The sequence below is a fragment of the Zosterops lateralis genome (genome assembly GCF_965231275.1).
Source record: "Zosterops lateralis genome assembly, chromosome: 2".
In the NCBI taxonomy this organism is placed as follows: domain Eukaryota; kingdom Metazoa; phylum Chordata; class Aves; order Passeriformes; family Zosteropidae; genus Zosterops; species Zosterops lateralis.
This window is the reverse complement of record NC_139763.1, coordinates 17,882,167-17,895,850: the sequence shown is the minus strand read 5'-3', so window position 1 is coordinate 17,895,850 and position 13,684 is coordinate 17,882,167. Positions and strand designations below refer to the sequence as shown.

Genomic DNA, 13,684 nt, shown 5'->3' with positions numbered 1-13,684 from the left:
ACAGTAGTAAATGAACACTGTTTCTACAGCGGCACTGTACATGAGTTAGTATGGAAGATGCTGAATTGAAAAAGAAAGTTGAAAAGACATGAAAACATGGAAGCACTGCAGTTTGCAAACATGGTATTAGTTGCACTTTTCACAGAGCTGTTAATTAGATTGCCATGGTTCATAGGGATAGCTGGTAGATTTTATTGCCCTTAAGCATAATAAAAGTAAAACAATTAAGATGTACCAGCAGGGAACAAATCACAACCGAGTAACAGAGATAGGAACTGGGGAGGGATCTTGCAATGGAGTCAGTGAATTTTGTGGTGAATTGTTACAAGGGTCTCAAAAAGCTGTTCGGCAATAACAAATAAATAGGTGAATGAAACTACTGATTCAAATAAGATACAGTATCCCTTAAGATCTTTATAAAAGAGTTTTGGTTTGATTGGTTTTTTCAATCGGTGATCCCATGCTTAATTCATAAATCCAGATCAAGGTACCTTGGTACGCCTGGTGTCAAATTGATCCCTTTCAAAGAGGGAGGAGTTTTCAGGACAGGAATTTTATTATTCCACACCAGGCACGAAGTTTTAGGTTAATTCTAATCTCAGAAAGATTTCCTTTGATTCATAGAAAGTTGTTTGATACCAAATTACAAAGAATTATCATCAGTTTTGTATTCATTACTTCCATAGCATCTGAAAAAGAATGGTTTAAACTAGAAACATTAGGCTGAGCTTTTCCGTAACTATTAACAATGGCATTGTAAAATAAAAGGGGATACTGTGTCCATATCAAAACAAAAGCTTTAATATCAAGAGTATGAATAAACTTACTTTAGCATCCTAAAACAAGACATGTCATGCAGAAGAAAAAAAAAGGCAGATAACAGTTAAGGCAGCCAACCAATTATTTTTCAACTGCATAGCAAATATTTAGTAGAAAAATAACGTTGGTAAAATACAAATTAAAGTGCCTCAAACCTTGCAAATAACATCAGAACATTGTCTCTATCAACCTTGACTATGTGGCATAAAATTATGAAGTTTACTATCATCCAGCAGTGAAAGAACAAGCTATAATACTTTAAGGCAACTTCATTCAAAAGTCAGAGCTTGGAACAGGCCATCTCAGCATTTTGAGATGGCTTCTAAAATCCAGCAGTAACTAAAAAATTGCAATAGAAAGGCAAGTTAAATCTGAAAACTAGATACTTGGTGTATTAAAGATGTAGTGTTGGCTTGGTTTTTTTCCCTCACTGATGCAATATTTATAGAACTGCAGTGACCTTGACAAAGCCAGACAGGATGGCAGGATTAAAGATTTACATTTGTATTTTAACAAATCCCCAAAAGGAGGCACTGACTGAAGAAATTACTTTGTAGCATTTTTAATATAACTTTTTGTATTATACTCCCAGATTACTTTGTTGCATTCATTTTTAGAAGACACACACCTCCCCTATCCACCAAGTTAAGGCAAGAAATCTTACAGTGTTAACGAACTATGGCACCAGAACTCAAGAGCTTGCTACAAGAATACAACTTCTCAAGCATTTCAGGATCTTCAAAATATTTGAAATAAATTTACTTTTAAGTTTTAAATTGATTAGACAGCAGTGGGCACTTAAGAGTTACTCTGGAGTGCAACAGGATATTTACAAAGTTACCTGAAAACAAAGTTCTTTATAGCTATGAAGAAATACAGAGCAGTGCTGCTACTGTTTTTTAGAACAGTTTAGTATTGTTGTTGTCACTGCCAATTCAAAGACTGAGATGATTTTCAACAGGCATATACTTAAACACTAAATTTCTTCAAGTAAATCAAAGTCATTGGCTAACCATTAAAAGCAAACTATTTCAAGGACGTGAGCTATCTGTCTACAGATACATCACCCATAGAACTCAGATATATTTTAATTTTTATTAGAAAAGCAGTAACCTGGAGACAGATGTGCCTTCTTATGTGCTCATCAACAATATAATCTCAAGGAACACCTAAAGGCTAATGTCTTTTGCTAGGGGAATAACTTCATTAATTATTACTTTTAAGAAACAAATAGAATGAATTATATTATGTTTTGTTCACATTATTTGTTTTACTAAGTGTCAAACATTTTATCCAATTCTTATGTAAAACATTCTGCAGTATTACATTCTACCTGCAGCTCAGAATCACCCAAGGCAAACAACACAAATTTGAAATATCAGAACAAAGATGAGGAAAAAAGTCATTCACATGAGACGAAAGTGCATGCAATACTTTATTTCAAACATGCCAGAAAAGCTAATTCATTACCTAGTCATTTAGAAGCAAGCAGCTGTATACAGATAACAAGAACAGCATCTCATTACAGCTCAATGCACAGCATTTTAAGCCAACAGGCATGAAATAACGCAGGCTAAAGCAGCATTAACCAGACATCCAAACACATTGTTAATGGCTTACAGAAAAAAGGCAAACTTGGAAATGGAAAACCACTCCTATGATCTTCTTTTCTAAGATTTCAGAATGCTGCAAATCCAATCCAAATCTTTTGTCTAATCCTCTAAATCTGCCATTTTTATGTCAGTTTAACATTTGGAAGGTAGTGCATTACCACATATAGTGCATGGAACTAGCTTGTTTGTGGTTCATTTTAGTAACTGCCTCCTTGATAATTCATGGAAACAATTTTCACAATCAGTACAGGTTTTAGGTTAGAAACAGGATGCATTGCATGCCCTCTCACTCTGCCCACTTTTCAACTGAATGTACTTACATTCACCCTTGTGGCAGTTCTCCAATACAGAAGGCAGTCGTCATTTAAAAACTGGAAATACCAATTTAAGAAGGCATATTGCAAATATAATGTTAATGGACTTAGATCTTTCCAACCCTAACCATTCATGGTTGGATTCAATAAGCTTAGAGGTCTTTTCCAACCTTAATGATTCTGTGAGTCCATTATTTATTTGTAAAGCAATGATACTGTTCTCTCTTTCAGTGGCAGTAACTGTTAAATTACTCACAAGAGCGTTCTGCACATTTAAATACAAATGTTTTAATTTCAGGTTTACCCATCATTCTCTTTGACCTAATCAATTCTGCCTCCCTCCTTTTTGTAAGGTCAGTCACAGTATTGTGCCAGTCTTCAGAAAGGGATAGTGTTATTTGCACCTTTAATTAAGATGCATGGTCTACGTAGGATTTCATCCAGCATCATTTGATACTTGTGTATATACACATTTCACATGATACTTCTCCTTCACTACTTTCTCTGTAAGTCTTAACTTCATCTGCAGACTTTAAGCATATGTTTGAATACCACCACAACCTATTTAAAAGATAAATGTGGGTTCAGTAATGTTACAGTATAGGTGTTGCAGTATATAGATGTTTAGCTACAGAACTTTTAAGCATAAGACTTCAAGCTTACACACAATAAAAAAGTTAAACCATATGCCAACAAGCACAAGTTTTGTTGAAATGAGACATGTGAAGAGACAACACTGTAAAACAGAGGGGGAAGAGGAAAGTACAACAGCAGAGAATGGTTGTGGCATTCTATTAGATTCAGGATGACTGGATTCAGCAAGCTGATGATAATGTTCTGTCATGAGTAAGTCACAGGTCTATCTCCTCTGAAATTCTGCATGCATGATGAATGAAGCCATTTAGTACACTGGTACATTAAAGTATTCATGGCGTGGCTACAAAAGAAACGTACATATTCTTATACATAATAGAAAGGTGGACAGATATGCAAGAAAACAAAAATATCTCTCTACTGTATCTCTGACATTAAAGGGACATTTGATACAGAAATACAATATTTTATTTTTGACTACTCTAGATTTCCAGGGGCTAAGGATAGTGGGGAGAATCATCCTTTTACCCGCCCCCATACTTGCATGCTGCGTCCAACAATGGACAGAAAAACTTCACATCATAAATACTTTATTACATAAGCTCAGAGTTTCTTCTTAGCCAAAACCAGTTTGAAGCTCCAGAGATGGACCACCCTATCTATTTCCTTGTCTCTAGATCAGGCATCAACTGTTGGCTTCTGTTAGAGACAGGCAGTGGGCCAGGGTAGTACAGTGATGGCATTACTGGTGACAAAAACTACACTTCATAGAAAGAGGGTCTGTTTAGAAAAATGGAGGCCTCTGATACACCTCTCAAAGTAGGCAAAGTTTTCTTTGCTCTAGGATTATGCTGCTGAACTCAATACACTTTGTATGATTGGCATGAACGTCAGTATTCAATTTGCTGAAAGACGAGCTAGAAAGAAAGCAACACTCAATTTTAATAATGGAGTAACAGCAATTTAGGAGCATCAGCCCCATATATGCCGAGTGAACTTTTTCTGGGACAAAAACAAAACTCAACTCTCTGCATGTCAGTTTCCATCTTTGATCCTGTACTGATTACAATCTTCAATCTATTTTAGTATCCCACTTCTCAGAATGACAGAAGTTTTAAAACAGAACTGACAGAGTTCCCACGGACTTCTAAAACTCTCTCCTCTGTTCCATCTCAGTTTATTTGCATGTCCAAGCTGGCATGTTTTTAAATTCCAGTCTCAAATTACAAAAATAGAACAACAAAAATATTCTAGAAGCTGTACAGTTTTTATAATGTTTTAAGTATCAGTAATCTGAAGATCATATCACGGTAGTTTAAATTATTCTGAACGAGCTAACTACAAATCCAGTACTTCACAAAATAATAATAGTGCCTATATAACTCTGTCACAGTTACAAATAAGTTATATGATGCATGCTATAATTTTTGGATTCAAAAGAATTTGGTATATAACAAGGAATTACAAATGTGAATTCCAATACTTAACACCTCTTGCATGGCATAAAGCATCAGTTGACATTAAAAACAAAACACTGAGGCACATTCCTAGCTGGAAAAGGCATTGCATGATGTTAAGTGTATGTTATTAGGGAGTAGGGGTTTTGACTAAAAAGAACAAAGTACTAACTTTAGAATTCTTGGAGCCTCCAGAGACAAATATTCCCAAAAAGGTCCCTAGGGAAAACTTCTGCTTTAATTACACTGTTGACTGTTCATGAAGAGAACTGAAAGACTGAACTAAAGAACTGAAGGCATACTCTAATAATCTAATAATCCAAAATGCCCAATTTTTATCTGGGAAATATATGCATACACGTGATTCCCCCTTTCCTTGGGAAAAAAACCTCATGTGTTTCCATGTTCACAATTGGAAATGTGGACCCATCAAAACTGGTGTCTTCCATTGAAATGCCTGTCAAATCTCCTAATAGATTTCTCCTTAATTTTACATTAGCTCTCTGGACAGAAAGAAGACTGAGAGCAGCTCATTTTCTGGCAGCCTTATCAAGCTGACTGCAACTCACTGTTGTATTCAAGGACTCTATGTGTACACATTCTTAAGCACCCTCTTTGGCCTGGAAACTGACCATGTCCCCTTTAACAGTAAACATTAACAAATAAGGCCATGGAAGTGCTCATTTCATGTACTTTCCCAACCTGCACGGTCCCACACAGTCTCCACCCTGTTTGTATTTTCAATGGTTTATACCTTGAGGAATTCACTGTCTTTGATGTTAAAATCATAGTACACAAAATTAGATGACTGACTCCCATTACTGTTGTGGGATTAGTGCCTCATCTTCACAGAAACTTATGGTTTATTGATAAAATAAGATAGATTGTCAGGTAACAATAGGAAGAAAGTGGTAATTTCACTCCTGGTGGCTTTTTAGTTTAAAGAACATGTAAACACCACTTGCAACTAGACTAGCAATAAATTGACTTTGTACAGGTGAAACTAAAGGATTAAATGGAAGACAATAGAAATGGAGATACAAAGTGATAACACAGCAATATTGAGAAGGAAAACAGTGGTGTTCCAGTAAGGCCTCTGAACCCCACCAAGGACGTCCAGGACTATCCCACATGGAGGGCCTGGCACTGTGGGCAGCCTGACAAACAACCAAAACGAAAATTAAGTTTTGACCAATTGTTTGCCATCACAGAACTACAGCATCTCACAAATTTCAACTACAATTGACTTTTTTTTTTGTGTTCCCCACTACACTGTCTCCAGAGCAGTTGGCCTGCTGGTCTGAATACCAGAAAAGACAATATGGGGAAGGGACAGTTGTCAAATTCCACAATCAATATATATCACGACCTTTGGTGGGCATGGGCAGACCTCAAGGACATGCTTCACAAGCTCAGGTGTTGTCTAAAATAACGATCTTGATCTACTGATTTTATAAATTAGTTGATCTAGAAGCTAGGGAAGAGGCAATGGTATCCTTACAGCACAATTTAAGGGCAAACTAACATGAAATACCACCTCTGAAAAATCATCACTTAAAACTTTGGATGTAAACCATTTATCTGACTTTAACACACAGGTCTTAGATCCTAGTATTGCCAGAAAAGTAATAGCTTTACAACACAAGCTGCACATTGTGGAATTGCTATATTTTAACGCTACTAGAATTAATCTTTTTCAAAACGACATCTGTGTTTACAACTCATTTTAAAAAGCTAATAATACTCTCTGAGATTGTCAGCCTGAGTAATTGGAGATTTTTTAAATTAGAAAAATGGTAGAGTTGATCTGAGTAAACAGAACTATTTAGCCAGTCCAACCCAACTGACATTTTCTCAGCCAACACTGTCATGACCTAAACTAATTAAAAATCATAACCAAAATAAAATTAGAAGGGACTTCATTTAACCCAAACAGCATACCTATAACTTTCCTGTGAGATATTTCATCTATTAAAGGCATCCAGTGATGCCTTTTTATTGTGCCCCAGGCAATCTACTTAAATGCTACATTTCCATATATCATCCCCACTGGAAAATTTGCCTAACATCTACCTTGAATTATTTTCTTGCTGCAATTTAAAGTAATTTTTGTCTGTAGTGGACAAGAAAAGTGTGTTATTTCCTCAGGCAAGAGAGAGAAAAGAAATTATTTATGTCTATGCCAAGCTGTCTCAAGTTCAGTATGTTGCAGGGCTGCCATTTTACTGATGACATCTAATGACAGTGACACAGACTTCATCAATACTTGGCATGACTTTTTTTTCAGGGAAAGTTTGCTTAGGTTATTACTTTAACTTCTTTTCTATCAAAACCAGCACAAAGTCTGTGAAGGCAAGCCATCTTAAACTGCACACAAAAGTTACAACTGCCACCTTTTGATAAAGATGTGGCTTTTTAACTCAGCATCTAACAAAATCCTAATCTGAACAACAGACAAGATGTGGGTCCATGGACACAAGTTTGGGAAGAATTCTACAGAACCAGGGTCTGGGGACATCAAGAGTAGACAATAAGGGTTTCTGTTTAGACACAAAGTTTTTGCAGTACAAAGAGATTCACATGTAACAAGCACTTCCTCAGCAATGCTTTAAAAGCAATTACTTTTACACTCTACTTCTGAATCATTATGAGGAAATATTTCCTAAGAACAGCTGCTTTAGGAAATTGCTGCTGTTCACTTGCCTTTTCAAGGATTTCAAAACAGGAGAGTAACTGCTCCCCAATCTTTGGTTAGCTAACTGTTCAGAAACGTCTTTTAGATAGATGGGTTTGGGTTGGAAGGGATATGTTAGATCCTTTAGTTCCAACCCTTGTGCCATGGGCAGAGACACATTCCAATAGACCAGGCTGCTCAGGGCCCACCTAGCCTGGCCTTGGTATTTCCCACTAGGGAAATATTATTACAAAATTCTATTTGTACTTTCAAAGAAGAGCCAAGTGTTTTCTCAGAGAACCTAGAAACACTTAGGAAGTCCTGAACATCTTCAAAGACAAGTATTAAGTATAATGCTTTTACAAAAAAAGAACAAAAAAAACCAAAAAAATAAACTACAAGCAAACAAATAAAAAGAAGAATGGTTCATCAATGCCAGCTCCTAGTCAAGATCTTCTCTGCAGCTTTCTGTGTAGAGAAAACAAACAAAAAGTCTTGAAGATCGATGCAAACTGGTCAACAGAATTCTCAACTAGAGCATGAAACAACAAATTATCCTGCAAATGTTATTCACCAGAACATAGGAGCATATGCAGAGACTTCGGCTCTAAACATCGCCTCAACAGCCCAGAGCAGAAGGGTAGGACAGCAGTGGCTGCCTGTCTCTCTCCCAAAGGCAGTGCAAAGATCAGCTGAAGCTTTGTGTACTATAACCGGATAATAGTAGGTGCCTCTCCCTCTTAGCTGCTGTTCTGATCTGCCAGCTCAGAGGTGATAATCGCTCTGGGAGGCTCTGCTTCACATGTGCCAATCAGTTGCTATGCAGTGAGCCAGGAACAATCCAGAGCCCAGCCTTCAGCAGTAGGGATGGTCCTAAGAATCCATCAGAGGCTCCACCTCACCACCACAAAAACACAAATGCTTTAAGCACACATTACAGCTGAATACTTTGTATTGTGAAGTTACAGCCAAAATTATTAAAAATCACTGAGTTCCCCATCAGATAATCCGACAGTGTCTGTATGTTTGGCAAACTGCCAACTATGCACATAAGGATTCATTAATGTTTTCTTCCAGCACTGCAGATACAGGTTTGCATCGCTTATTCTCCTTCACATAACATTTCTTAAACTGCAGAGCTGTTACCTTTGAAGGGATGACCAGAATATACTGCTGCAACAAGCCATGTCACTTCCAATATTATTCAGCCTCCATGGCAATGGCATTTAAGCATCTCCCTTCTTTCCTGGTCCTGCAGCGCTTTGCGTTCTTGCAATTGTTTGGACAAATGTTTGCAGGCACAAGTTGTAAACATGGAAAAGAAAAGCTGCTGACTATAGGTTTTTAAAAATGAGCAATTTGAATTGGATCAGTTTAAATGGATCTGAAATCCAGTTCTAGAATGGTTGTATAGTTTTTCTGGCACAAAAGAAAAATGAAGAAAAAAGACAGCTGAAAACTCTGAAAGTCAGTACTGCTGCTGAAGCTCCTTGCTACACTCCTATGACTCAGGCCGACAGCAGGGGTGCAGCATATGACAAGTAAATTAGAACCTACCTATGCAAGCTGACTTGGGGGTTCACAGCAGACAGTGAGTCAGGACAAGATGTGTGGAACACCGGCTTTTTAAAGCACTTAGATACAGTGATTTTTTTAAAAATAGGATGCAATTTAAGCTGCACTATCAGCTTTAGCAGAAGTCGTGGCTTGCCAAAAGCAGCTGCTTTTTACTTCCCTTTTCAACATCACTGCTTTGTTCCTCCTGGCACTTCCCTCATGCTAGCCCTGCATGAGCTCAAGCTTTGGCTAACAAGCTAGGAGCCCCACAACCACAGGGCAAGTGGACCAGCACAACACAAAGGTGGCAGCAGGAATGGATCCAGCCTCTTCAACAAAAGTCACTGTCAGCATGAGTTTGGGTGATGAGCAAACTGTGTCCTGAGTCAAGGTCATGTCTTTACCACTGTAAAACACTCACAGTAGAAAGAAGAATTTCTGTACAGTACAATTTGAATGTACATAAAGATTTCACCTGGGTTCAGTGTTATGCAAGGCTTACCATAAATTTCACCACATTCTCTATGGAACTGACTAGTTCTGAATATGTGGCTTATTTCAACTGCCACGTGGAACATGTAGTACTCAGCATCCTAGTTTACAAGAAAATCTCTCTAAAACAGCCAACAAAAAAAACAAGTTCTACCCATTCTGAGCTTGGTTATGCCTCGAAGAGTAACAGGGATTAAAGTAATTTAAGGTTGTATAACCAATTAGTTAAACATCAGGTTAATCCAAACACTAAAGCTATGAGTCAAACTCCTCCCCTTGCCCGAAGGCAACCTCCTTTACCTCAGGAGATCTTTCTTTAACCCAGATGATCCTCATTCTTATATACAATCTGCAGCTCCTTAGGCAGGTAAACTATTCCCATCTCCTGCAGGCAAACTATTCCCCATCTCTTATTACATGCAACCATCTATCTTGTCTCTCTCCACTCAGCCCAGCAGCTGCCATTTCTATTTCTCTATTTTTTGAGGAACCATGACAACGTTGTAAATTAGGGTCTGAACACAGCAACTATTCCTTCACTCCTTCCAGGGAACAGTACAGGCCAAGAAGTAGCATTCCATAGGCATCAGACAATGCCACTGTGTTTAATTTAATGGGGACAAAGCATATTTCTTCAACTAAAGCTATGTCCATACACAGAATTCACCCAGAGACATACTGTAGGCAAGTAAATTGGAGTTACGCAGAATTACCTAAGCCTGAGCTTGTAGCTGCCAGAATTGGTCTCTGTAGCCATCTGAGACACAAACAACAACATCATCAAATTAGGACTCCTAAGCTTTGTTCATAGCATAGGTCCTGAACAATATAGGTAGCTTTTTTAAGTTCAAATTTCAAGAAAAGTTCAACAGGCACAGTTTCAATTCTAACCTCACCATGCGAATCACACTCTTTGCACATAAACTTGTTATCATGAAGAGCACAGAAAAAGCAATAAAATTGGGGGAGGGGAGAATGTGAAAAGTATCGAGCTTGAGCACTTAGGTTTTTCTTACAGTAGTTTATGTCCAAGATCATAAAAAAATTGTTTTCAACAAATGACTTGTTGGCTGCCCTAATTCTTCAGGTCTAATATGCAAGCAGATTATTGGCTGCTCCTCTCTTCCCAACACAGATCAACAGATGTATCATATACTAGGAAACTCTGAAATGGTAAAAAGACCCATACACCAACTGTGAATTTGGTTTTGAACATGTTACAAATATTTTTGCCTACTATAATTATTTTCTTTTATCTGGAAACTAAATCCTGATATTTATAAAGCTGCATATGAAATTAGATCTATTACCACAGTTCCACGTTACAAAAGCCAATTTGTTTACTGAACTACTTGTTTATCACTATATCAAGTAAGCAGCAGACTAATTAAGTTTTCTCCAGCAAATAATTTTCATGTATGTTTTAAACTTGCTTTATGCAAATTAAAATCTTACCTTTATTAGTTGGACTGCCACAACGTATTCCACTTATGCTTTGGACAAAAATATGTTGCAATGCACTATATATGCAAATAAGCTTTGTTCTGTCATGCAGCATCCGGCATTTTGATATACAGTCAATTGCAGCAGCACTCAGTCTTTTTAGGGCCCATTTTCTTTGCATAGCAGATGTAAACAGCTCATTTTCCAATAAATACATGTTTATATGGGCTGATTGTAAGTAAACAAAGCCAAACATCTGTTTAGTTATTAGCTTTGGTATCCATTTCTCTAACTTGCATTATCTCACTGAATTATCAACACCAAAGAAAGCCAATAGAAGTCAGACATTTCAAGTTGATGCGGTTAGTACATAAAAGGAAAATAAAAGGAAACACTCAAAGCACTCTTCAAAGATCATCATGCAAGTGTTGCAGAAAGTTAAGCCCATCACCCATTTTCTGTTTACCCTTGCAAGGACTTAATTACACGTGCAGCACTCTTTGCATAGCACCCATTTAATCCATGCCACCAAAATGGTAAACTCGGTAGTTACCAATCATTTAGATGGGGTCAAAAGGGCTAATGCCTTAGATTGCTCTTAATCATAAGATATCCTCAGACAAACCTCCCCAGTCTTCATTCTGGCTCTACAAACAAAATCAAGCAGCAGTGAAAATGTAATATCAACTACTAAATTAAAATAAAGAAAAGCAAATAAAAACCCAACATCTCCCCAAATTATGTACAACTTATTTACATTTAAAATAAGACTTAAAATATTCTAAACTATATACAAAAGTAAATTCAGTTATTTCACTTAAACCTGTTTCAGCTTTTGTTATTCTTTAGGTTAATACAATTTTAATAGGTTTTCCAGAAAGTCCACTGTTAAGAAAGCAAATAGAAAACATCTGTTCAAAGATTTAAAGTAGATGCATTAAAAAAATTCCGAAGATTATTTTTCATTTCTTAACCAAGTAAAGGATATTGGTACCTTGAAAGAGTAACTTGTGGAGAGTTCTTTAGAAAGTTTCAGTTGTGCATGAAGGAATATATTAATTCAAAAATTTTACTTTTTTAAAGAGACTTACAAGCAGTTGTTCATTATTGGAACAGATTGAGAGTGTAATAGAATAGGATGATACCAAATTTACATATATTTCATTCAGTGATTAACTGTCACACAGTATTACTATTAACATTAAAATAAGACCTGTTTCATGAAGAAAAGTAAGTTTCATTCAACCTATCACCCTTGAAGTGATTTTAAAAATTTAATTCAAAATTCATATTTATTAAGTTACCATTGTTACTTGCTGAGTAGTCATTTCCATGTCATATTGCTTAGTGCAAAAAATTCAATATTTTCACTTTAATCAACCCATTTGTTGATCAAACAGAATTCTCAAAGAGTTGTGAACAATAGGTCTTCTTAAACTTTTTTTTGCCTTTTAATATAAAATTCTCAGCCTTTATAAAATTTAATATACAGACTTATTGTATCTTGATATCCATCACTAGTACTACCGTTGCTAGACAGCTTGGCAACAAAAAATATACCTTCTCCCTTAAAAATAAATAAAAGCCCTAAAACACACACAAGCAATGTGCCCCAACATCTGTACAACACACAGAGAAGACCACAAAGAAATGAAAATCTAAACCCAAACACAACAGGATGCCTCCTGGGGACATTCATATTCTTTTCACCTAATATTTTCTGGCACTCTAAGACCATCTCACAAGTAGAGAAAACGCTAGCAAAGGGTAGTAGCACTGCAACAGGACACATCATCTCAGACATCACAGTATAAATGGAATTTTCTTCTCACAAGCTCAAGATCAAAGCATTAACATTGCTCTTTTAAACATTCTGCCACATCCAGTGAACTTGTTCTATTAAAACGCAAATAATTGTGAGTGTTCATAAAGAGCACCTGATTTTGAAGGTAAGATACTCCCAACTCTCAAGCAGCCTTCTGCAACTGTTCATTGAATTTACTGTGTTAATTGATGGACAGCACATGACTAAACTCCTGAAAACAGCTATGGCACATGCAGCAGTGCTAAAATTTTCATTGCATCACCCTGACAGTGCTGCTACTGCTGAGGACAGAAGAATGTCTCTGGAAAATAATCTATTAGTTCAATGCACAGAACAAATACACACTTATTAGAATTAAAATCTACCAAGAGTTCAGTGTATTGTTAATATACCCTCAACAGTTCTACAATAATTGCTTACATCAATAAATTATCAAGTTCACAGTTTGCAAACTGATCAGTATTAGAATTCACATCAGAGAGGATACTGAATAGTGAGACAGCAAGGACTGCTTATGCTAATTTGTCTTATTTTTAATTGAAACTTTCTGATGTTTCAATTTGCAAAGCCTAATGAATGCATATTTAAAACTTTTATGAAAGACTCCTTCCTCAGCTTGTTGAGTCTTAAGATCTTCTAATTTTGATTTCTTTGATGTAATAGAGTCAGTCACATCTTACATGCATACACACTTAAACAAAGAAACAACAACCAAAAAAAAAAAAAAAAAAAAATCAGACCAAGCACGGGAGGAGGTCAAAGCATGATATGCTAACTTCCGGGATACTCAGGGCCACTTTTTCAAGAAGGTATTTAAATCTGGTATTTCAAGAAGGTATTTAAATCTGCAAGTGTTAACCTCCTCTTCCCCCATTACTACGTGGGGAAAAGAGATG

The 13,684-nt window shown here is 36.6% G+C and overlaps 1 protein-coding gene across 4 annotated transcripts in view; it reads right to left on the bottom strand.

The window, feature by feature from the left end:
- Positions 1-13,684, bottom strand: part of AP1S2 (adaptor related protein complex 1 subunit sigma 2) — a 30,868-nt gene that overhangs the window by 2,009 nt on the left and 15,175 nt on the right. The window contains exons 5-6 of one of the 4 annotated variants that reach the window (XM_083884960.1): positions 11,517-11,610; positions 845-3,683 (exon numbers count right to left, since the gene is read on the bottom strand). The exons of 1 other annotated variant lie outside the window; for it this stretch is intronic. In XM_083884960.1, the coding sequence (XP_083741086.1) occupies positions 11,566-11,610 (45 nt within the window). In that variant the 3' untranslated portion in view covers positions 845-3,683; positions 11,517-11,565. Of the gene's footprint in view, positions 1-844; positions 3,684-11,516; positions 11,611-13,684 lie in introns of those variants that run through there. 2 more of the 4 variants (XM_083884959.1, XM_083884961.1) reach the window with 2 other exon arrangements.